Source organism: Solanum lycopersicum, chromosome 9 (assembly GCF_036512215.1).
Source record: "Solanum lycopersicum chromosome 9, SLM_r2.1".
Classification (NCBI taxonomy): domain Eukaryota; kingdom Viridiplantae; phylum Streptophyta; class Magnoliopsida; order Solanales; family Solanaceae; genus Solanum; species Solanum lycopersicum.
The window spans coordinates 51,215,339-51,241,392 of record NC_090808.1 but is presented as its reverse complement, the minus strand read 5'-3'; the positions used below and the strand labels follow the sequence as shown (position 1 = coordinate 51,241,392).

At 34.2% G+C, this 26,054-nt stretch overlaps 1 protein-coding gene across 2 annotated transcripts; it reads right to left on the bottom strand.

Moving 5' to 3' along the window:
* Positions 1-2,202: 2,202 nt before the first annotated feature.
* Positions 2,203-8,305, bottom strand: LOC101249295 (uncharacterized). Of its 2 annotated transcripts, none has more exons than XM_004247018.4 (6): positions 7,936-8,305; positions 5,652-5,957; positions 5,472-5,529; positions 4,667-4,779; positions 3,512-3,773; positions 2,203-2,547 (listed from the first exon to the last, which is right to left on the bottom strand). In XM_004247018.4, exons 2-5 carry the CDS (start codon positions 5,904-5,906, stop codon positions 3,522-3,524), a joined length of 678 nt encoding a protein of 225 aa, XP_004247066.1. In that variant the 5' UTR covers positions 5,907-5,957; positions 7,936-8,305; the 3' UTR covers positions 2,203-2,547; positions 3,512-3,521. The 2 variants fall into 2 exon arrangements, with proteins under 2 accessions (XP_004247066.1, XP_019071307.1); XM_019215762.3 differs by having other exon boundaries at positions 7,846-8,064.
* Between the last annotated feature and the right edge of the window lie 17,749 nt (positions 8,306-26,054).

Below are 26,054 nucleotides of genomic sequence, written 5' to 3'. Positions count from 1 at the left end.
AATTACTCCCTTAATAGATTTTGTGACCTTAGGTTTTCAGAAATCAACTTAAACTACAACATATATTTAGAATATTTAAATTGCTAGTAATTCAATTCTTTACCCACCAATATAATACAATATCGATTGTTAATTAGTATGCAGCAATTAAAGCTGTGAACGGAAAATTTTGGAGCTTTAGTTTAATGTCTTTTTTTGTTCCTCGTCGACTTGAACATGGAGGAGCTCTTCCAGATTTCTTTTCTCTCTTCTAAAATAATAATAATTATGAATCAGAAGGGCTAAATCTCACTAACTTATTCTAATATACATGGCCAAGGGTCATATTTTATTAAATTAGTTTCAAACTTGACTCACTATTTACTATTTAAAATTATATATCATTTAATAAATTTAGTTCAAAAAATTTCATTCAAAATTTACAAAAAAATCTTTAAAAAATGTTTTAGTGTTCAAAACGACCTAATAGGTTGTTACGACCAACATCCTCTATCTGTATGTGATTGTGATTATAGATAGGAAAAAGAAGGAGAAGAAGAAACAAGAATCGTCGCCTTTAGGGCAGAACTACCGGAAGCCAACTTCAAGATTATTAGGAATCAAAGGGAGCAGACAGATGACTACTTGACATGGTACTAAAACATGAAACCTTTTGTGTCAAATTATCCAGACCAGAATATTTACCACGTAATCTCCCATCAAATTTGCTGATCTATGTTATCTCTAGCTTCCAACATGAATTTTCAAGTTTAGGAACTCTCTTTCCATTCAACAATCTGAGGTCTATGCCTCTTTGCAATATTTATTCCACATAAAATTTGGACCACATCAACTTATTAATTCTAAAATTTCATCAAAGCTTACAGTTTTGAAACGTAAAAAACAATGTTAAACTGACACCCCCTTCTTTGGATAAGCACAAATCAGCCCAAGCCACAATGTTTTCCCTTTTCTCTAAATCATGTATATTATGTTTAAGAGGAGTGATGAAAGAAAAAAGATAGATGGGGATGCCTTCTAGTATACTTTTAAGGAGATTAAGAGCCTGTTTGGCTCAGCTTTAAAGCTGGTCAAACTGACTTAAAAGCTGGTTTTTGACTTATTTAACTGTTTGGCAATATTCAAAACAGCTTATTTTAAGTTAAAAAAAAAACTTATTTTAAGCCAAAAGTTAAAAGTTGGGGTAGGGGTGCTTTTTTTTTTTTAGCTTATAAGCTGTTTTAAGTTGACCATATTTTTATGTTTTTTCCCTTAATATTTTTATACAATATCCAAATTATCCATATAACTCTAACATCTCTTTCTTCTATTTTTCCCTTTTCACGTTTGGCATAACAACTTCAGCACTTTTATCCAAACGCATAACTGCTTATTTTAAAAATAAGTTTCAGCACTTTCAAAAGTACTTTTTTAAAGCTATTTTTATTAAGTCCATCCAAACGGGCCCTAAATATTCCCTCAAAATAAAGTTACTTTCTTTTCCAGGTTTACAATTTACTATAGACCTTTTCCGATAGTGCAGAAAGATAACATTTTCTATTCCTAGCATGTCTAATGGCACACCCAAAATAAGCAAAAGGGGGAGTGTCTTTAACAAGTATGTCATATGTTGTTCTCTATTTGTTGAACAATATCACCAGCAGCCTTATAATATATCAATTGTAAAGTGTTTTATCAATTATCATTGTTAATTGTTTCCATAAACATACAACAAAAAATGATGGTATCATCTGCATAGGCCAGTAGAAGTAAAAGCAACAAACTCTATTAGTTGAAAACATTTTTTTAAAAAAATAATAATACTAAATATATTCTATTTATTTGTTAGTAATAAGCTCCTGAGGAGTGGAGGTCGAAAAAGTTAACAGGACCTCACAGCGCAAGGCCGAGCACCTGTGGGATTTAACTTGCAAAAATTGACGAATTTGACTCCACAAAGTTCAAAAAAATTCTTGTCTTATCACCATAAATTTTAATCCAAATATCAACCCCAGCAAAAACGATTTCAGATAGAGCAAGGCAATAGATCCAGCTTCTGCCAGGTTAGATATCATTCTAAACCATAACGACAAACTCTACCTGCTTATAATTTGATATAAATATAATATTTCCTACACCTTCAGAGCATAACATTTCAACAAGCTACTAGCAAAAATAAGATATACCTTTGCGATCACAAATCACCCCAAGAACAGCATGATGTCTAACAAGTCTTTTTTCATTTCCTCCCTTAACAGTTAAGTATAATCATTAGGACCGAACAATTAAGTTCGGAACTGCAATTAAGTCAAGCAAAAACTACAATGTAATAAACATAAGTACAAGAACTCCATAGTTTCCACTAGCTAGTATTTTGAAAGCAAACAAAAGAGCACGGTATTAGCTACAGCCAAGGTATCCAAGTCTAACAGTGATCCCAATTCATACTTCGAACCCAACAATGCATCTCCCAAAACCTCCGATATTTCCACAACTCATATTAGTTTAACAACAAGCTGGCTTTACAAGTAATTCCTCCACAGGCCATATAAAATGGTGGCCACCCCCCTGCAACAAACAATACAAGTGTTGAGACATGAAAAATGCATTTTTCTATCTGCAATAACTTACGTAAGGAAATAAGAAACTTAAAAAACACCACAGAAATACAAAATAATTCTTCAGCATGAATTCATATCAAGATGGCAATGGGATACAGGACATATCAGTTGTGATTTGGTTGTGCTGAAGGTGGATCTCCAAAATTCAGTGTCTACCATGTTATAAATGAGTCTCCTAGGATTCAGTGTCTCCCTTATTCTTCAACTCCATGCCCAGTACTTTCACTTTGATGCTATACTATTTCAGAAAAGAGAATTTTATCTATATAAAAGCTGCATTTTTTTCTGAAGCAGCATAATTGCCAGCTTTCTGACAAAGAATTAATACATTAGGGTAAATGGAAAGGCAAACAACTTTGGTGCAACCCACTGTGCCTCACTATTGGGTCAAAACATTGTACCAGAACCTATTGATCCTAACCTCAACTCATAAATTCATGTCGTGTTTGCCTTTTCATTCACCATGTTACAAACTGGTAACACCAGTTAATCCCCCACCACTCCCCCAAATTATAATAATAATAATGATAATAATAATAATAATAATAATAATGACTATAACACTAGCCACAACAGAAGGAAAAAAATCATAACAGGACTACTTTGCATGATCATCTAGTACATTCACCATTTCGAGGGCTTGCATTTGGCTTTAATAGGATTACCCCAAGAAAATACCTACTATGGTCCCACGAAGTAGGGTCTAGGGAGGGACAGTGTACAAAAACCTTACCCCTACCTCATAGGTAGAGAGGCTGTTCCCAACGAACCCGTGGCTCAAGGATGACAAAAAAAAATTAGTACTAGATTTACACAAGATAACTGCTACAAAAGCATGCTTAATATGCACCAAATGACTACAAAAAGAAGATGGGACTTTATCCCAAGTTTGTTGGGATAGGAAAACAAACCTTTATCATATCAAATTGCGGCAGGAAGATACACCCTTATGGTGTCTTTCATGGTAATTTTCCTCCTACAGGTAGGACATTTACCCTGAGCAGCTATGGAAGCCTTGATGCAAGCTTTGCAGAAAATGTGACCACATTTTGTTGACATCTCCTCAACTAAGGTTCCCATGCATACTGGACAGCTAAATGTGGGTTGAATTGGCTTTGGCGGTGTTGGAGGTTCAATTGGCTTTGGTGGTATTGCACTCTGTGCAGTGACTGCCTGGCATCAATGACAAGGAATAATAAAAACCATGCATAAAAAGATTTCAAGTAACAGACTTAAACAGGTCACATATATACTGATAGATGAAAGTCCATGAAGATGACAACAATAATTAGGCTAGCAATGTCACATTGAAAAGAACTGATTCCAACAGAAGCAATAACTTGGAAATGGAATAAGACATTTCTAATGATGAATTCAGATTGAAATCAAGAAACAAGCTACTATAAATTAAACTTCTTCAAAAACCCAACAAGTGTAGGCCTGAAATAAGAAGCTAAGAAAGAACACAACTAGCTGACAAGGCCATAAAACCAGTACATTGGCCTAGAGTTGAAGCTTCTACACTACAACAAATGCTTTACTCTCCATTTTCAGGCAGCATATATAACGTATAATTCAATTATCTAGCAATGCCATAAAAATATGGAAAAGATGCATTGTGGCAAGAGTTTAAGCTTCTAGACTACACCAAATGTCTTACTCTCTTTTTTCCGGCTAGACGCACCTAAGATCACAAAAATGATTACATGTACGTTGAAAGTTAATGGCCAGAAAGAAAGGTAAATAATACATGTCAAAAGAAATAACTAAGCGACCAAACCAAACACCCTTTATTGCAAAAGACACGTCACTGTTATGCTGTGAACACTAGTGGCAATAGATCTTTTTCAATACTGGACTTTATGAATATAACTGAAAAGAAATCATTTCAACAAGAACACTCATATTTTATTTATTTTACTGCCAAATGCCAATAAGTGAGAAAGAAATAAACTTGAACAAGAACACTCATTATTTACCTTATTTTATCTCTAATAAGTGAGAAACAAGAACATTCATGCTGTAAAGAACATTCGGCACAGCATAAAAAGACCTTCTCTAGTTACCTGTAAGCTGCTATTTGCTTCTAGGTTTATGTAGATGTCACCCATTATTGTTGACTGATTGGTTGAGACTCTTCTGCGCATGTTGCGCCTGTTAAACATCGGCAGATGATCCTCTGCAATAATTAAAAGTCAATCAGACCAATCTCAAGGGTGGCAAATGAAATAGCCAAAGTCAAAGTCTATCTCTCCAAGGAGAAAGAAGTGCCCAACATGGCATTAATACAACCACCCTGATGCTGATTCAAAGAATCGTATCACATGCCTTGAATTGTCCATATAATCTCATCGTACTTACATCACCTCCCATTTTCCTCCATAGGCGGAAAGATCACAAAAAATACAACAGCATATTATGTAAGTACTGGCAAATGTCCACTGTGCTTAATCAATATTCATACTAATGTAAGCATTTAGGACACTCATTCTCCTACATGGCATTTAATTTCAACAATGAACATCAACTTAATGCTCCATTCTATAAGAACATATAAATATTTAATGAGGACAAATAGATTATAGATCCTACATTTAATCGCTATCTTAAAAATATGAGGTTTTACAGTACCTTATATATCTAATATATAAAAAATTTACCATCGTTAAAGTAGCACCTAAAATAGAATTTTGTTTAACATAAGAGAAGAGGATAAAAATTCAGATAAAATAGTACAGGGGACAAGGTGAGGTACTTCCGACCCATTTCTTACTAGAAAGTTTTGATATATAGAGCAAGATAAAGTTTTACAGCAACAAAAGAGCACACACGATCTACAGCTGTGCAGCTTTTAAGAGAAAAGTAAATTACCAGAATCCTCATCAACAAGAATAACCTGTCCACGAGTCCTCATGTTGCTGTTGTTTGCCTAGGGAAACCAAGATCTCCAATATAATTAGTCATAAGGTTGAGATACCAGTGCATTCACAAGATAACACACCACCAAAAAAATTATTAAGGGAATCATTGGATTTGGATAGAGGAACATACTTCTGCAAGTGCCCTAGGGGAAGAAATTATCATCACATCATCATCAAGAGCCTCAACATCAATTGGGGCAGGTGTCGAAGAAGCACCTCGTTGTGCAGGTGGCACATCCCCAGGAACAACACGACTTGAAGTTCCTTCGTGATCCCTATTATCAGATGGGGGTGGCACATTGAGATCTACATCGAGTACCGTCTTCCTTCTTGATTGATTCCTTGTATACCTCATCGGAAAAGCCCTCCTGTCTTGAGTGCTCATCCTATGATTGCCTGTGCTTCCCAAGCAAGAGCAGCTTCAGCCGTATAGATCCTAAGATGATGCCAAACAAAATTATGCATCAGAATAGGAAGGACATAAATAAACTTAGAGCAACTAAAGGTGCAATTTTATCAAAACATGTCCTCACAGATGCAAATGCATAAGGAAAATTAGAAACAATCTTCAGACATTTAAAGTTTCAAAATGCACTTTCACATAAGCTCTTGGTAAATTTGTAAAAAAACAGATGAATGTAACAAAGAAGAAACAATTAATGGAATTAGTATTTAAGCAAACAGCAACATATTCTTCTTGAAGTGTCATCCCATATATTTCTACATTGAAAAACAAAACAAAGAGACAGCCAATTCACCCTGTGATTGTGATACTAGAAACCTTCACAAGCCATATCAAGCACTTAAAGTTGATAACTTCATACTGTGCACAACTGAATCAAATGACTTTGCTTTAAGACAGTAAAAAGTTCCAAAATCAGTCTCACATATTAGATTCCGACAAGACATACATCTGATTGAATATAGTCATGAAATTAACATTGGCACCACATACAATCTTCAATGGCAAATTCTTTCAAATCGGATCCAATCAATAAGAAAAATCATAACTTGAAAGTAATGTTTTTTCCCAAATCAGTGAAGGTTACACCATTAAGTACAGAATTCCAAAAAGCAACCTGCAAATTTGGTAAGATTATCCAAAAACATCGCATACAACTGTGGCAACTACGAATTCGGTACAAACTTATACTTCAGAGAGAAAAGATTTCCAGTAGACGATCACAAAACAAGGGTAAAATTGAATGTAAATGAACAAAGACAACGACTTTATCAAAATCAGCCGTCAAAACAGAGATAACCAGATAGACTAAGCATAAAATAAAGAAAAAAATCAACAAATTGAGAAACCAGATAGAATGGAAAGAAAAATCATAACTTAAAAGTAATGTTTTTTCCCAAACCAGTGCAGGTTCAACCATTAAGTACAGAATTGCAAAAGGCAACCTACAAATTTGGTAAGATTATCCAAAAACATAGCATACAACTGTAGCAACAACAAATCCAGTACAAACTTATACTTCAGATAGAATAGTTTTTCTAGTAAACGATCACAAAACAAGGGTAAAATTGAAAGCAAAGGAACAAAAGACAACTTTATCCAAATCAACAGTCAAAACAGTGATAACCGGAGGATTAATAAATAGAAGAAAAACACAAGAAAAAACAACAAATTCAGAAACAGATAGGATGCATAGAAAAATCACAACTTGAAAGTAATGTTTTTTCCCAAACCAGTGAAATGTTACAACAATAAGTACAGAATTCCAAAAAAAATCCGCACATTTGGTAAGATTATCCAAGAACATCGCAGACAACTGTGGCAACTACAAATACAGTACAAATTTCTACTTCAGATATAATAGTTTCCAGTAAACGATCTCAAAACAAGGGTAAAATTGAAAGCAAAGGAACAAAAAACAACGAATTTATCCAAATAAACATTCAAAACAGTGATAACCGGATGGATTAAGCATAAACACAAGAGAAAAACAACAAATTTAGGAAACAGATAGGATGCATGGAAAAATCAGAACTTGAAAGTCATGTTTTTTCCCCAAACCAGTGAAATGTTACAACATTAGTACAGAATTCCAAAAAAAATCCGCACATTTGGTAAGATTATCCAAAAACAACCATACAACTGTGGCAACTACAAATCCAGTACAAACTTCTACTTCAGATAGAACAGTTCTCCAGTAAACGATCACAAACACAAGGGCAAAACTAAAAGTAAATGAACAAAAGACAAGGACTTTATCGAAATCAACAGCCAAAACAGCGATAAACGGATGGATTAAGCATAAACACAAGAAAAAATCAACAAATTCAGAAAACAGATATGATGGATAGAAAAATCGAACCGAAATTCAGAAGAATTTTGATCAACATCGATTCAGAAAGTAGACAGAGAGAATGGATAACAAAGAGAAACCATGGGAGAGGAAGAGTACCTAGGGTTTTCAGAAAATGAAAGATGTAATGGGAGAGAAAATTTGAATGTTGTAATATGGTGTGTTCTTTCGGGGGCTGATGACACATGCTCCCAAAAGGCGTGTGAGAAAACGAGAAGCAGGTGACACGAATTTCAATGGTTTTGGGCCTGGTGGCCTTAAGCCGTGAGTGTGAACATAAACCTCCTTACTTTACTCCCTTTGCTTCTTCTTTTGACATAACATTCTTGCATTTTTTTATTAGTTTCAAAAAGTGAACAAAACTCTTGACATCATGATAACTTGAGATATTGTGTTACGAAGAGATGTTTGGATATCGTTTATCCGAAATTGGTATACTTAAAGGCTCAAAGGGTGCTTCGAGACTTGTCTCGAGAAGTGAATGAAACTCTTGACATCATGAAATAACTTGAGGGATTATCTTACGAAAATATTTTTAAATATTGTTAATACGAAAAGTGAATACAATGAAATAAAGCAATTGAAGAGTAAAAGAGTCTAATTTCAATACTTCTATAGTGCACGTAGGTGAGCTTGAGAGTCCTAACCCTAAATTTGAGGGTAATTTCGTATAAAGATTCAAATAAGAACTAAGATAAAATAAATATATGTTTCTTGTACAACAAAAATGTATATTCTTGTTATATTTATGGGAATAAGAAAGTCATCTGACTTACAAATGAGAGAGAGAACGACTATGTGTAGGTTATAACAAGTGAGCCTCCATCGATGAGAAGGTTCCACTAGATCACCAAAGTGAGGTAAATGTCTGTGTCATGTGTCAAAGTTGTCGGTGGCCCCAGCTAATATTCTTACACTACTCAGGTCTGTGTGAGTTCGCCCACACACCTAACCCCTCTAATATTCTTACCCTTTTTTTAATATCATTTCTTCCATATCATCGTCGGCATGATCTATGATTAGTCGATAGACATAAGGTGCATTGAGAAGAAATTAAAGAGTAGTGATGTGGTGGTAAATCATATTTTTAGATGAGGGAACATTGTGATTGATTGTTTAACTAACTATATTTTTAGTTTTGCGTTACAACACGTAATCAACTCTTATCTACGACTAGTTTACCAGCACAAGCATAAAAATTGCTCGAAATTAATGAACAAAGAATACCAAATCTTAGAACAAGGAAGTTCCAAAATGAAAAATACAAAAATCCATAAAGCTCAATAAAATTACAAGATGTGTCATCATAAGTTTTGTAACTAGTGAAAGCATAATTCAAAGAAAAGGATGACAGAACGACATGATTATAATAACAATTCAAAGGGAATTCCTAGTTACTTAAAGATTATTGTTCAATTGACTATGAACACACATGAAGTTTGTCCTAAATTCTTGTAAATATGGTCAATTAGTTCAGTTTTGAGAATGTACCTTCTAAACGAGGTGATGCAGTGGTATCATCTCGTTCGAGCTCAACTTACACAAATTGGGGGTTTATCACATAAATCTTTCAATAATGATTGATTCAATAGTTAGTTCACAGATTTGATTCTTACCTTTAATGGACATGATTGAAGAATGTTATGAGCTGAAGAAGTCTAGATCGGGTTGGATCTATGACGTCTGGGTTGGATCTACGATGTCTCTGAGATTTTTGGACACCCATGTGGATGTCGCTCAAGCTTACTACATTTTTTATCATCATTTATGACAGGTGAGGACCGCCGGAGAAACCCTTTTTGATTTGCCGAAGAAGATGACGAGATCCAGAATCTGAGATGTCCCTTTTATTGGAGAAGATATTTCTAGACTCATCTAGTTTTCTTTTTAAAGCTTAGTTGTTTGTTGCTCTTTTTAGCTTTGAGTATTTTGGGCCTGGTTCACTTTTGGTTTCAAGTCATTTCAAGTAGGACTTATTTTATTTTAATAAATGGGCAAGGCCCATATTTTGATTTAAAATGTGATGTTGGCGTCTTCAATGCTATTTTGAACAAATTGTACATTAGTTTTTTTGAGTTTTATGAATTGAAGTAAAAAGTGCACTCAATTAGCAAAATTAAAGGGAAAATAAGTAAAAAAAAAAATGGAAGTAATAGGCAAAAGTTGAAAGGCCATATTGCTCAAGGAATTTAGTGTGTTGCCAAACTACTTGTGGATTGCCTAAGTTAACAAAAAGCTCAAGGCATGTGCATGAAAGTTGTAAAAACCAAGTATGGCGAGTCAGCAAAGTAGTTTGGCGATACAAATGTTTGTCATCGAAGTTAATAAAATTAAGAAGAAAAGTTGAGAGAGTAAGGCCCATTTGGCAAGTCACTCTTAGCTCGCTAAACTCACGCGAAAAGAACTTTATAATTAATTTGACCTCGATTTTCCTCATTTGTAAATAGAAAATTTTGATTTTCAAACCTCACTTATGCACTTTTGAAAATTTGAGAAGATTGTGAATCAAGTATCTAGGTTCTGGGTGAGGACATAATTTCTACTCTTAGATTATTGATTCTATTGTGGAATTGAGATTATGTCTTATTCAGCTGAAGATAATAGTATATTCATTGTTCCTTTAATTATACATAGTTAAATTTCCATTTCTTAGAGGTGTTTGATGGATGAATCGCCTCATGTATTTGGGTGTTTGATTAATTGTTTCTAATATGATTGATATAATTTGTGTTCAATTATTTCTTCATATTTTAATTAATGTTTGGAGTTTGAACTCTACTCTAACAAGAGAGAATAAGAGTGAGAAGACTCAATTAATTGGCAATTACTTGAATTCTATCATTTAATAGTTGAATTTAGAGATAGATTAACTAAATTGAAGTCATAGGATATTCAGAATTGAATATGCATTGGGGTTTGAGAAAATCAAGTGAAATTTAGTGATAGATTGAAATATTGTTATTAATATCAATAGTCTTGCTTAACTATGTCATCAACTATTTAAAGCAACATTGATAGCCCAAATTTAACATTAGAATTCATGTTAGCATATATCTAAGACTCTTAGTAGTTGAAACAAATCCCATTCTTGAAAAAAAAAATGTTCAGCTATTAGTGTTGGTACAGTGACTATGGGCCTCATCTACAGACTGTAGAAGGTTCTACACAACATAGAAAGTATATTACAGACCTTGATTTGAGTTTTAGAAATTTAAAGTCTAGTAAGTTGACTTACGAGAGTTAGGATGAGTTGTAGGAAGTTGAGTGGATCGTAGGACTGGTCCGTAGGGATGATTCAGAAATTTGATTTAAGATCTCAGAACTATAAAAGAAATTAACAGGTAGTAAGGTTTATGGGTCATATTAGAAAGAGTCTCGTCGAAGGGATTCAAATTTAGTGATATTTTGGACTTAAAATTGAGAACTATGAATGGGGTTTCAATTCTTAAACCTATCGAAACATTCTCATTTTCTCTAATCTTCACATCTCTTTGAAGTTCATTCCCTTCAAATCCTCTCAAGCTTCAAGGAAGAAAATATAGGGTTCAAGCTTCATGTATTTTTTTTTCCACACATAATTACGAAATCATGATTGATGAAAGGGTTTCTCGCACATGCATAAATCATGGTTTAAAGGATTTACTCTATGATGTGTCAGGATCCAGATCATCGTCATTGACACCCACACTAACCTTTACTACAATCCGACTGAGCAACTTAACAAAAAGCTAGATATTTAAAGATACGAAAAAGGTTTAAATGTAGAATTAAAATAGAGTTCCCATAAACTCTGAAAGATTAAATAAACAATTATCAAAATTATTGCGGAAAACAACCCCTAGAATTTGAAAATTATTGTACCAAAACTCAAAAGTTCAAAAAGTCTAAGAAAAAGGGGAAAAACCCCGAAGCTGACATAATAAATGTCTAAAACTAGTCTGAGTCCAAAGAGAATGGACTAAACAAAACTAAAGGATCCATGGAGTCTGAAAGAACTGGCTTACCCTTAAATTCCACCATCACAGGAAATCTCAAAGCCCCGAGCTCCGTAGTAAGTTCGAAAAAGGCGGTCGTGATCACTAATTTCTTTAATGGGGTCTATCCATAGTCATTTGAAGATGTCATGTACTCAATAAAGAACGAACAAATGGAGTATCAGTACACAATCTCATTGTACTAGTAGGATCACGTAGCCACCCTAGTATGCCAAATACAGGCAAGTAATTACAACACAGTAAGCACAAAAATACATAATATATAGATTAGTTAAGCAAAAAAATACATAATATATAGATTAGTTACCATTTCAAGAGAAATATACAATTCAACATTATCAATAATAATACACATGGATGTAATAATCACAATGGTCCTCTTATTGAACCCACACCCAAATTGTTAGTGTGTGAGAACGTGATGCACTATCCAAAGTATGCGTCGCAATGTGACACCTGATCGAATATATGTGTTAGAAAATGATACCCGATTCAATATATGTGTCGGAACGTGACACCCGATCCACTGCATATGTCGAAACGTGACACCTGATCCAATTAGCACAACCACAATCATAATAACACTCATCATGATGTTTCTCATAGTCATATAATCAAGCATTGGGATCATGGCATGTAGTTGTTCATACATGATCATTCATCATATTTAGTTCACATTGCCTTATTCACATATACACATGCATACAATGAAGCAATTAACTAAATACATTACACATATAGGAAATCAAACTATCACCTACCTTAAAATCAAGTTTGAATCCACCTAAGACACTTGAATCTTCAATATCCGGATTCTTTTCACTTGTTCTTAGTATAAAAACAATCAATTAATGCAAGGATAAATAAACAAGGATTAATTACTCGGATTATAATTGACATTATCAATCTTAGACCAAACCCAAGATCCTAATGTTCATTTAGGTCTTTTCCCACCATTAACTTTACGGCAAACCCCCCCCCCCCTAAATGATAATTACCCAAGAATCTAAGTTCTACGGATCAAAAATGGATTAAGTGAGTAATAATATTACCTTATACACTAAAAGTTGTGGAAAACTATCAAAAACTTACCCTGGGTTATCTCTTAGCTCTCAAGAATTAAAGTTTTTCAGAAAGTAATATTTTGGTGGCTTCTTACCCATTTAAGTCTCAAATGCTCTGTTGTAGCGGCCCCACTCTGCCAAAGAAGCCCTGGGCCTTCCATAGAGACAGAATCTCAAAATTCAAATTTTTAAACCCCCATTTCACAATACACATTCAACCCTTGATGTTCAAACACTACCCATCTACTTTAAGATCAATTTCAGGAGTTCTGCTCATCCGAATTTGATTTTGTAAAGTCATATGGGATCCCTATCATCTTGAATATCCACTCATGTTATCAAATTCATTATTAATTCTTTCATACATTACCATATTTCCCAAAATCTCACCTAACTCAGATTTTTCTCAAATCTGGACTAGCTAGGAATTCTAAGTGATAACTCAAAAGTTTTCTGGACCAAATTCTTTCCCCATCGGATTTTCCATAATGACGGGAACCAGTCGTTACATGATGACTTAAGATTGGATTGGTGTTTTAAATTGTTTTTTTCCAAGTATGATAATATGATTATGACTAAATTTGTTGGGACTTTACTATCATCGAGAACACATTGAGATGGAGGACTTCTTGTTAGTAGAGGTCGGTCATATAGTAGCAATAATATTATCCCTAACTATGAGCCGTCGTAGAATTTATCTTGTAAATACATAGCTAGTGTATCCACCTAAGCTAGATGTTTTTGGTCCTAACCTTGGAAGGTAGGACTTCTCTTTTTGTTGTGGGAGCAAGACACCAAATTCCATGTTATAGCTCATCTGATCTATATTGGTTAATGATAAATGTCCCAAAAAATGAACTAACTTGATTTTAAGGTTTCTATAAAGCTTTCATTAAGTTTTAAGATGCATTGACCACATTTTTTATTTATGATTATTCCTTAAAGGCTTTTCAATATGTTTTAGTTTGGTCATGCATATCATGTTTTCTTTTGTGTCCTCTTATGATCATATCTCGTGTTTTATCCATTTTTCCATACTTAGTACATTTCATGCACTAATGCATATTTGTGCCTAGATTTTTTATTAATGTAGGGTCTGATACTTCTCTTTTTTCTGCTCATGACTGGTTGATTTGATTAATCGTTGAAGACTTGGTGAGTCCTCATGTTCTAAGGACCATGCCACCTTTACTCTACTTTTTTATTTCTTTAGTTTTCGGATGATTGTATGTGGTGTATGAGTTAAGTCCTAGCCACTCTTTTGATGTATTATATTGTCTTGTCGAGACTATGATTAGACTTCCGCTTTTGTGTCAACTCATTTATGATATGATCTTTTCTACTTAAATTCTACTTTTCTCTGTTATATTATGTTGTATGCATGTCAAGTTTATTGTATAGGGATTCTCGGGATCTTACACGTCATGTCACATCTATGGTTTATTTTGGATCATGAAAACCTTGATATTCTAAGTACAAGGTTTTAAAAAAGGTCTTAGGATGACTGACAAGTCGCGTTGAGAAGTATTTCGTTCATGAGTGTGAAACGCCTACTTTATGAATAGGAGAAAAAGTAGCATATAGGAACCTTCACTTATTTCGTTAGTCTAAAGTCGTGTTATAGAGTTTAACACTATAATCATCCTTCTTCTAAATCTTGTACAGTTCTTTCTAAGGTATGGCCCTCTAAGAGCTTATGTGAGAAAGAATGTGAGCAATAATGTCGAGACTGAGGGTTCTCAAGTTTTGATTGATCCTTTGGCCGAACAAATGAATTATGCCAAATTTTGAGCCTTTTTCAAGTACTGATTCAATATATGATGGTCCAAGATAATAGAGACGTCATTCTTCATATGAACCTAAAAGTGGGTGCAACGATATCAAGGACAAAAGGATTCACTAGGATAAATCCCTTGGAGTTTCATAGGTTAAAAGTGGATGAGGATCCTTAAGAGTTCATTGGTGATACTTAGAAGATAGTGGGAATTATGAGAGTATCTACAATAGAGAAGGCGTAATTGTTCATTTATCAACCAAAGTGTGTTACTCAACTTTGGTTGAAAAATGAAAGGTGAGGGGGATATAGATACATGTCCACTTGATTGAGAGAAATTTATAGTAGATTTTCTTGATCATTTCTTCCCTTTTGAGATGAGGAAGGCAAAAGTGCTTCAAATCATAATCTCTGACAAGGTAATATGACTGTGAAAGAGTATGCTTTGGATTTTACTCAATTGGCTAAGTATGCTCCAACTATGGCTACCAACTATAGGGCAAGGATGAGTAAGTTTTTGTAGGATATTTCTGACTTGGTTGTCAAAAAATGTTAAATTGTTATTCTAATCAAAGAGATGGATATCTCATGTTTGATATTACATGCCCAAAAAATTGAATAACAGAAACTCAAAGAGCGGGCAAGGGAGTCCAAAAGGGCTAGTGTGGGTGAGGGTGACTTCTCTCATTCTTAGTCCAGTGGACAAGGCTGTTCTAAATTCCGACAAAGGTTTTCGTTAAATGTTATTCTAATGCTTCGACCTCAAAGCTCAACAAGGATAGGGTGTTTAAACGTTAAGCCTCCGGAGGAAATATTGGTAGCTCATCGATGCCTAATTGCATATGTTGTGACACGAAACATGATGATAAATATTTAACTGGTACGGATGATTACTTTAATTATGGAAAGAGTGGTCATAAAATTAGAGATTACCCATTGCTTCCTATAAGGAAAGGGATGGTATGCAAGCTTTGCCTATTGGTTCCGGTTTGGGTACTCCAGAAAAAAAATTTATGCTCTGTAGACTCGACAGGATCACGAGGTTTCTCTTGATGTTGTGAACAATATGTTGAGAGTATTTCACCTTGAGGTTTATGCCTTATTGGTTTATGTGTTATGTTATCATTTTTACTCCTTATATGACAGTGAGATCTAATGTTGGTATCAAAATCCTTTTAAATCTCTTTCATATCTCTACTCTTGTTGATGATTCTATTGTTGCTAAGAGAGTTTATAGAAATTGTTCTATTTATGTTTTCTTATAGAGCTTGATATGTTAGATTTTAATGTTACTTTTGGGATGAACTGACTTTCTACATGATATGCTTTCATATACCCAATTGGTCATATCCAAGGTTCTAAACGAACCTATCATGTCATGGAAATGGGAAATAATGCTCTTAAGGGTCAGATTCTATTTTGGCAAAGGCTAGAAAAAATAATTCTAAGGGTTGCATTTATTATCTAGTCGGGGATAGGGATACATATTCTAAAATCCCACTCTTGAGTTAGTTTCGATTGTGAATGAGTTTTTTTAAATATTTCATAATGATTTTCTTCGTATTCCTCCCGAAAGGGAAATAGACTTGGTATCGACCTTCTCCAAGATATGTTGCCTATTTATATTTTTCTTATTGTATGGCCCCTATTGACATCCCTTAAAGAGTTATCAAAGGAGAAACGACCCCAATAGAACTTAAAGAGTTAAAGGGCCAATTGAAGGATATGTTGGATAAGGATTTTATTAAAATGAGTACCACTCCATGGGGTGCTCCGGTGTTGTTTGTCCGAAAGAAGGTTATTTCCCTTCGAATGTGCAGTGATTAACGGAAATTGAATAATGTAACCATTTAAAATATGTATCCTATTCCAATGATTGATTATTTATTTGACCAACTTCAATGAGCAAGTTATTTCTAAAAAATTGACCTTCACTTGGGTTATAACCAATTGAGGGAGATGGAGAGTGACATTATGAAGATGACTTATCAAACTTGGTATGGTCACCATGAGTTTTTGGTAATGTCATTTGGTTTGACTAATTCCCTGTCAGCGATCATGAATTTGATGAGTAAAGTCTTCAATCAATATCATGATATGTTTGTGATTGCATTATTGATGATATTTTAATTTACTCACACAGTAAGGATGGGTATGTTGAGCATTTGAGGATTGTGTTGTAAATTTTCAAGGATCATGAATTGTATGCTAAGTTTAGCAAATGTGAGTTTTGGTTGAGATATGCTGCTTTCCTTGGCCATATTATTTCTGGTGAAGGTATTAAGGTTGATTCTAAAAAGATTGAGGTGATTAAGAATAGTCCTATACCTTTGTCCACATCAAATACGGAGTTTCTTGAGTTTGAACAGTTACTTATGAAGGTTTGTAAAATGATTTTCCTCTATTGTTTCGTCTTTGACGACAATGACTCAAAAGAAGGTGAAATTTCTATGGTTGAAAGTTGTGGGAAGAGTTTCCAAGAGTTGAAGGATAGACTCACTTAAGTCCTATCTTAACATTACCATAAACATCAAATGGTTTTATAGTTTATTATGATGGTGCACAAATTGGTCTTGGTTGTGTTTTGATACAACATAGAAAGGTCATCGGTTATGCCTCAAGGCAATTGAAGACTAATGAAAAGAATTATCCGACTCATGATTTGTGATACGCTCAAACTTACTTCTCAAATAAGAAGTAAAGGAGTCGTATCAAGTAAAGAACCCAACTAATGAGGTTGGGATCGTTCCCACGAGGAAAATAGTTCAGACTTAACTTCAATCTATTATTACTATTATTTAGTCAATTATTTCCTTAGAAAACAAAAGACAATAAAAGGGGGTTTTTATTTCTAAATTACTAAAGATAACTAACTAAATTAAAGTAACCAATTAACAGAATCAAACCTTGAAGTTAATCAATTAATATCAGTAACTAGGGTTTAAGTGTTCCCCACAAGTTCCTAACTTGATAATTCTAATTATAACAATTCTTTCCTAGTATCTTGCATGCAAAGTGATAAGTTATGTATTTCTAAATCCTTGGTCCGGCATCTAGAAAATTTCACTCCGCATCTTGGTCCGGCTACGTGTGTTGCTACACTAACCCTTACCTTTACCTCATATTAAGCATTGTATTCGATATTTGACTAAGTTATTACCTCGTACCAATCACTACCAGCCAATTAGATAGTATATACTAAATCTATGTTCCTATTATCTATCTCCTTGGTCTGGCAAGTAGCATTAAGTTGAGTTCTAATGTTGATCATCCCTTAAAAAGACTTCTAAACGAAAGAATTATCAATACATGCAAGATACTATTCTAGAATTGTTATTTAAGTTAGATTTTACCTTATTATTCACCCATGGTTCCCACAACACTAGTTATGGAGTTTAGATACCATAGTCATAATCACAATATTCATATATGTAATATAAGAATTCATGCACTTACTTCAATGAGAAAGAATAAAATCCAGAAGTTCACTTTATTAATCAACAAACGCACCAACAATCAATTCCAGAAAAAGTGTCTCAATTACTGAAATTAATCGAGGACTAAAGATTCTTCGAAAGTATAACACAATCACAAAGTTTACTAACAAAGAGTCTAACATAAGAGAATTTAACTATATGAGAGTCTAACCCCAAAAATGAGGTTTTTCGAACTATTTATAAAAAAACAAAAACCTAATAAAAGAAGGACTCTATTTGCTGAAAATCTGTCAAAACGCGGCTGGGTCGACGGACCTCGTGACGGGCCGTCGTGGTCACGACGGGCCGTCATAGCCTCCGTCATCCTATACTTTACAGATCCTTCTGCTTCTTTCTTCATTATCCTCGACGAATAGGTACGACGGACCATCACAGGCACAACGGTCCGTCGAGGGTCTCCGTTCCATAACACTTGGTCATCACGACGAAGTAGAAGGACGTACCGTCATGGCTACGATGGTCCATCATGCACTTCGTAACCCCACACTTGGTCAGACTTCCCATCTTTCTTAAGCATCTTCACTACGATGCCACCTACGGACAGTCACAAGCACGACGGACCGTCACAAGCTCCGTAGGTGGTAACTTTTCTGCATTTCTTGCTCAAAAACTTTCGCGTTCATCTTTAGACAGATTTCCTGCAAATAAAGGGAAACTTACATAAAAATCAATATACAAAGACTTTTGGACACACACTAAACTTAAGGAAAAAGGATTAAAAATACTGTGAAACCACGGTATATCAATTTGGAGTAAGCAACAGTAGTGTTTGCTTTAATGATCTGGAGACATTACTTATATATTGTTAATGTAGATGTGTTTATCGACCACAAGAGTTTGAAGTATGTTTTCACTCAAAAGGATTTGAACATTCACTAAAGGAGACTGTTATGCTATAATTTTACTATCTTTAAAAAAGTCATTTTTGAAGTGTTCTAAGTATAAAACAATTTCATAAAAACACTTACAAAAGAGTCGCCACTTAATTTTTTAGAGAAATTAAGAAAACATATAATTTAAAAAGACTAACAAATTATGTCTTGAAAAATTTAGAGAAAATGGGTAAAAAGTTATCATTTGCATTTCAAGAAGGTTTTTAAGCATTTCAAGTGTTCTCTAATACACGTTTATCCTACGAATTATTTAGAATATATTTTGTCTAATTTTTAGAAAAATGATTATAAACATAATTTATAATATTAACTTTAAAAAGTAGTTAAGCAAAGAATAATAATTTTTTATTTTTAAGAAAATGACTCCTTAATTGATTAAATCAAATCAAATTAAATTAAACCAAATCAAATAAAAGGATAAGAATTAATACAAATAATAAGAGTAAAATAAGAAAGTTAGAATGTGGGCCTTTTTGACAAAAAATCTCAAATTTAGTGGGCCTTTTAATAAATAATTACTGATTTTAGCAATACTTTTTATTTATTACCATTTATAGCAATACTATGTTAAATCTGTCATATGTATTAAAAGTGAATCATGTATGCAATTTATATGAATTATATATGAATTATAATTGTTTTTAAAAATATATTATGTTTGTTTGGTAAAAGTTTGACATATTGTATTATAAGTGAATTAAAATGTGTGATAAATGAATTGTTTATCATTAAAATTTGTATTATATGTGAATAAAAAATTGTTTATTGTAATATGAATTGAACTTGTATTATAAATGAATTAAAAGTGATCAAGTGAAAAAGAAATATTATTGCTAAAAATGGTAAATATTTTGTTATTATAGTATATTTATGTAAGTTTCCCATTTGTTTATGAAAAAGATAGGCCGGCCCATTTTTGTCCCCGAAAATCTCATATACAATGAGCATATATTTATGTATATAGACTGTATTTTAGTCCACTTTCTGTATATCAAACTTTAAACCAAGTGTATGCAGCCTAATTCACTTTCCAAACACCTATATGATTTTTGGACCTATATATATTGCACTCAACCAATATATCAATTTATACTTAGTGTATACAATCCATTTTAGGATTTTTCGAGACTTGTATCAATTTTTCTTTCACCCTTGAACATCAAAAGCTAACTCAATACTCACGGAGATGATGAAAAGAGTTCAATTTAGACCTTGTCAAGTATCACCTAAATCACCTCTTTTGGAGTAGTGAACTCAAGAAGACAACAAGCTTGAGAGAATTGATTCTTCTACCACAAAATCGAGAAACTTCGAGGACTAAAATAAATAAATAAATAAATTATAAGGAAATGATGAGAAGAAATATATCTAATATGTATTTATTGTGTGACCTTGTCAACTTGTAATTATTTCTCCTTATCAATTTTTATCTTTTTCATATCTCTTCTCCCCTTATCCAACTTTTCTACTCTCCTCCAACTTGGATAAAAAATGACATTAAATAGATGAAATTAGCGTTGATTTACTAGGGAGAAATACACTGGAAAATTCAAAGAAGAGTTTGAATTTCTTTCCTTTTTTCCAATTCCAATAGTGGAAAGGTGACTTGGTAGGACTCTGACATAATCGAAAAGGGGAAAAGAGACATTGGGGAGTGTTGAAATGTACACTTCCAATAAGTAGGATGGGATCAACTCTTTAACACAATTTTAATGAATATAAAATCAGGACTAGAAGTAAAGATGACACACATACTTTACGTGGAAACCTCCTTGCTCAAGGGAGTAAAATCAGGACATGTCTTACAGGATTTCCAAACTGCTTTTACTAAACTTCACAAGTTAAAGAAAAAATCAATTACAACCACACAGAGATATTAACCTCCTAATATCTATTCTGAGTAATACACTATCACTCAATGAGCCAAATAAATGCCAACATTGCCCATTATACTAACCAACCTTATTGATATAGACTTTGACGTAAGACACTAAGTTGCCCTCAACATAGTTCTTACAATGATTCACCTAAAGTTGAAATGTTTCTACCACAAGAAAAACAAATCCAACAATATAAGACCAAATACAAGCAATCAAAAAAACAACTAGTTCAGGAAGCAATAATGTAATTTATTAGGTCTCTTGTTGTTTTGAAGCTTGAATCTCTCTCTTTGCATGAATGAATTATTTGTTGTTTGTTGTCTTGAATATATCAAACATCAAAAGTTAATACACATTGGACAAACAACCTCGTCCCTTCTAGTTGTTATAGTTTACTGAAGACTTCACCAACTTATGATTCCATCTGTATAGCATGGTCCAAGACCAGTATACTCTGCAGAAACCGTGTCCCTGCATTTGTGAGGAAATCATCAAAACATATAGAAGCATTAAGACTTATCATTTCCCCTTTTTTGATGATAACGAACAACCTACAAGCATCCTCACTTGAGTGTTAAGCATTCATTCAAAAATTACATTAATTCCCTATAGTTGTTCACCCTATCACTATTCTTCCTCCTTAGTTCAGCTCCCTTTTAATGTCAGAATAGTTCACCTTAATTCTCACTTTTGACATCATTGAAAAAGGAATGAAAGTAAACATATGTGGGTTGCATGCAAAACATTTAAGAATTATGGCCATGGGCTACACAAAACATATACAGGTAAGCATAAAAGCAGGCATACTGAACAGGGCACAATAACAAATAGCATTAGATCACAAAAGCTGACCACATGATTCAGAAAGAATAGTACACACAACCACTAGGGTTTTTGGCACGGAGATGAAGAGGAGAAGGAGAAAGGACACATTTAGGATGGATAAGGAGGGGGTAAGGGTTCACATCAGCAAAGACATTCGCTCATTCACATTAACATGATCTTGAATGAATTATCATTCAAGATCACTGTGAGGTCAGTCAATTCTCATTTGAGAGAGGCTTCATGGTCTAGAAGATCTTTTACCTGAGACCTACCCTTAACCTTCCCTTCAACACCTTCACACTCCAAAAAAGAGTAACAGTTGTAAACATTTGCTTGACGGTACCTGGTACTCCTCTTCCAAGAGGTAATTCGAAATGTTTGAACACATAGTGTAGAAAATAGCCATAAGGGATGCCATGTTTGGCTAACTTCCAAGTCATCACCTTGGGCATATGTTCAAGCATTATAGAAGAAAATTGATTTCCTCTAGTTCATCCAGCTTTTCCATGAGAAATAGGTCACAAATGCTATAAATGTCTTCTTTGTCCTTGGTAGCAGTACCTTATTCATGAACTCAGAGGATAGCTGGTATTCCCCCTTCAAAAACTTCTCTGATAGACCTGCTCGCTTTATGTCCCCTCGCTTTATAGCATGTTTAGTGAACTCACAGGAGGGTTTGTAGGCTTCAATTGACCGAATCCCTTTCACAAGCACACCCATAGTAATTCCCGGAGTTTCCTCATCAAGAAAAATCTTTACTTCTTTAATGGTAGTCCTAACCCCTTCATCACTTAGAAGCTCCATTTTATAGTAGCATTCTCGCACATCAGGTTCATGCAAGTATGGTATTATGGCTTCAAAATAATGATTCCAAATATACAGAGAAACAAAATTAAAAAAAGTGGGCATTCCAAACACTGTAAGAATGCCAGAGTCGAAGACTCTACCATTCATCACCGTTTGGCTTTCCATTATTACTATTCGCTTCTTACACCTCGAAAATCCAATGACTTAAGCTAGATCTCTATGCCTAGTATAATGACTTTAAAAGGATTATAAATATGTTTGTGTTCATATATTAGGGTAAATAACTTAGTTTGAGAAGATAAGTTCATGAGGGAATTAAAAACCACCATGATGTCCGGTGGAATAAATACCAAGGCTAGTGTAGTGTTAGTGCTAGTGGGATGGTTTAAAAGAGGTGTCTAAAAGTTTGACTATGAAAAAAATATTGTACATCTATAAATGCACCTAAGGAGGGGTTTAAGGGGTCAAGGCCAAGGGAGGAGCGCCAACCTTGAGGGGCAAGCCAAGGCTGCCCCAAAAGAGGGAGGCTACTTCTTCAACCTCCACGAGCATGACCACGAGCAAGTGGGGGGCTCATGGAGTTGACTTGGCCAACGAAAAATGAGGAATCTTGGACTAGCTACTGTCCAAGGCACCACGACCTGCTTCACGACACGTGGTGCACTTGATGATCTAAGAGGATGGTCGTGAACTTCCCTTAGGAGTTTGAGAGACCAAAGTAGGGGTAGCTACTTCCCAAGACACCAGGAGCCACCTCATGACTCGTGGTGCACTTGAAAGGCAAGGTCCTTGGTCGTGGTCTTCACTTAAAAATTTAGAAGGGTGGCACATTTAAGGGGGCTACTTCATCACTATTCACGAGCCACACCACACCACGAGTTGTGGTGTCCTTCACGGCTCGTGAAGGTGTCTGTTGAGACTGGACGGGGTTCCAACTTAAAGTCAAGTTGGACTTTTATTTTAAAAGTCCAACTAAATGAGGGGTAGTTTCGGTATTATAGGGGTTTAATATATGATGACTTTAGGTCATTTTACACTCATTCCCACATCACAACAAATCCCCAAATTGAAAATCAAATTTCTCTCACTTCTATCTAGATTCTCTCATTAATGAAATACCCCATCAAAGAAGAAGGCCAAAGCTTCAAGTAGGGTTCAAGAAAAAAGGCTTTTTTCATTAATCCTTAAGGATTATAAAGGTATGGCAACTCTTTACTCTTGGAACTCCTTTTCCCAAAAGGTTCCTTCAAAATTGATTTCAATATTGTTCCAAGTTTCTACATTTTATTCTATTTAGTGGGTCTCTTTCAAACTTGAATTATTTGGTCTAGAATTGATTGATAATGATTGATTATTAATATTTATTGATGAATTTAGGTATTATCTTAGGTTTTTAACCTAATTCTCAAAAGATCCATGAATGTTCCTCTTCTCTTTAACCCTAACTCTTGAATTATTTGAGTAATGATTAGAGGTATGTAATTGAGTATATCTTGTATAATTCACTATTGTATGATGATGATAACCTATTTGATGGATGAATATTGCGAATTTGGGATGAATCTTGCAAGGGTATCTTGAAGGTCATGTGTAAGACCTTCAAGGCTATGAACATTCTATTGTAGTATTGTAAGTTTATCTTGGTAATGTTGATTATTTGAAGTATGAATGATGGATTTATGAATGCATTATAATTATATGAATGTGATGATTGTGAGATGATGGTAGGTGTGCTATTAAGGGGAATTGGAGGTAATTCTTATGTACATTTTATGACTATGGTGACGAAGTACTATTCTCACATGATGTTGGGTTTGTGATGAAAGAGTTTTCTCATCCTAAAACCTATGATCTATGTATATGTTATATGAGGTTTAGACTCCTAATGCTTATGTTATGAATTAATGTTAATAAAGACTTAAAGACGCTTTAAAAGGGAAATTTAGCTTAGCACCAAGTGAACTTGACAATGAGAGGTTTTCCTTCACAAAAGAAAGGTGGTTTACACATGAGGTGGAAACTATAATGCTAATTAGCATAAAAGTGTTTCTAGTAACAACCTCCTATTTTTTTAATTATGTACCCTCATAGGAACCTTAGCTAGTGGATCCATCTAGATGCTATTACAAATGTTTATATCTTACCTTGGCAAGTAGGATTCCCTCCATTCGATGTGAGGAGTGGACACCGTATATCATGTAGCTCACATGGTCTATATTTGTTATAACAAAGTATTTCAAATGTTAAAATGAATGAATGAATGAAAGTAAAAAGATAAACACCAACTAGGACTACTTAAGAGGTGTTACTTGGTGTAGGTTAGGGTATGAGACTTTACCTATACATTTCCAAAGTAGATATTGAGAGGAGTTCTAGGGTAGTTCTTTATGTATATATGATGTGCATGATGTTGGTCTCATATGATATGCATGATGTTGGTTTCACATGATATACATAATGTTGGTCTCACTTGGTATGTATGTTGTTGGCTATACTTGTTATGATGATGTATGAGGTAAATAACAATGTTTGTGATCTTCTTGATAGTTTGATTCGGGGGGGGGGGGGATATGGGCTTCACATACACATTGCACTAGTAGACTTGAGTTTGGAGTTACAAGTAAGGTCTCATAATATATTGATAGAATAAACTAGGGAAAATGCACAAGTACCCCCTCAACCTATGTCCGAAATCCCAGAGACACACTTATACTATACTAAGGTCCTATTACCCCCCTGAACTTATTTTATAAGTAATTTTCTACCCCTTTTTAGCTTACGTGGCACTAGTTTGAAAAAAAAGTCAACCATCGTTGGGCCCACAAGATAGTGCCATGTAGGTTGAAAAGGGGTAAATAATTATTAATAAAATAAGTTCAGGGGGGTAATAGGACATTAGTATAGTATAAGTGTGTCTCTGAGATTTCAGGCATAGGTTGAGGGGGTACTTGGGTATTATCCCAATAAACTATAATATGAAATGTTGACTATGACTTTATTATGATGTTACTTAAGAGTATGGATATGTCTTATTGTTGTGTTATGGTTGTATATGTATTCTTGGAATGTGCATAGAGGCTTTTTAAGTGAACATAACATGTTTATAACCAAATGTCCTTTTGTGAATGTTTTCAAATGTTTTACTTGCATATGTTTCCATAGTTGGTACATGTGGTTTGTACTAATCCATATTTCTTCTATCTTCTACACAAGTGTAGGTTTGATCCAATGAGGTGATTCTAGTCCTTTCTTGAGGAAACTTGGATTACGAAGAGATTAGGATGTTTGGATTCACTAAGACCAATTGTATTTAAGCACATGGAGTATCGAGTCCCTGAAAATGAGTGACTCTTAAATTTAAAGTGAAAAGACGTCTAAAACTAACGCTATAAATGGGTAAGGAAAACGTGGCAGTGACCATTGACAGACACACACTGTAACATAAGTGATACTAATCTTTCGGGGACCAGGTCCCTTTTGTTA

Coding starts and splice junctions, on each gene's coding strand:
- LOC101249295 (XM_004247018.4), bottom strand. CDS start 5,906: ATGAGCACTCAAGACAGGAGGGCTTTTCCGATGAGGTATACAAGGAAT. Junction 5,530..5,651: donor CCCCTAGGGCACTTGCAGAA/GTATGTTCCTCT, acceptor TGGTTTCCCTAG/GCAAACAACAGCAACATGAG. Junction 3,774..4,666: donor AAGCAAATAGCAGCTTACAG/GTAACTAGAGAA, acceptor CATTGATGCCAG/GCAGTCACTGCACAGAGTGC.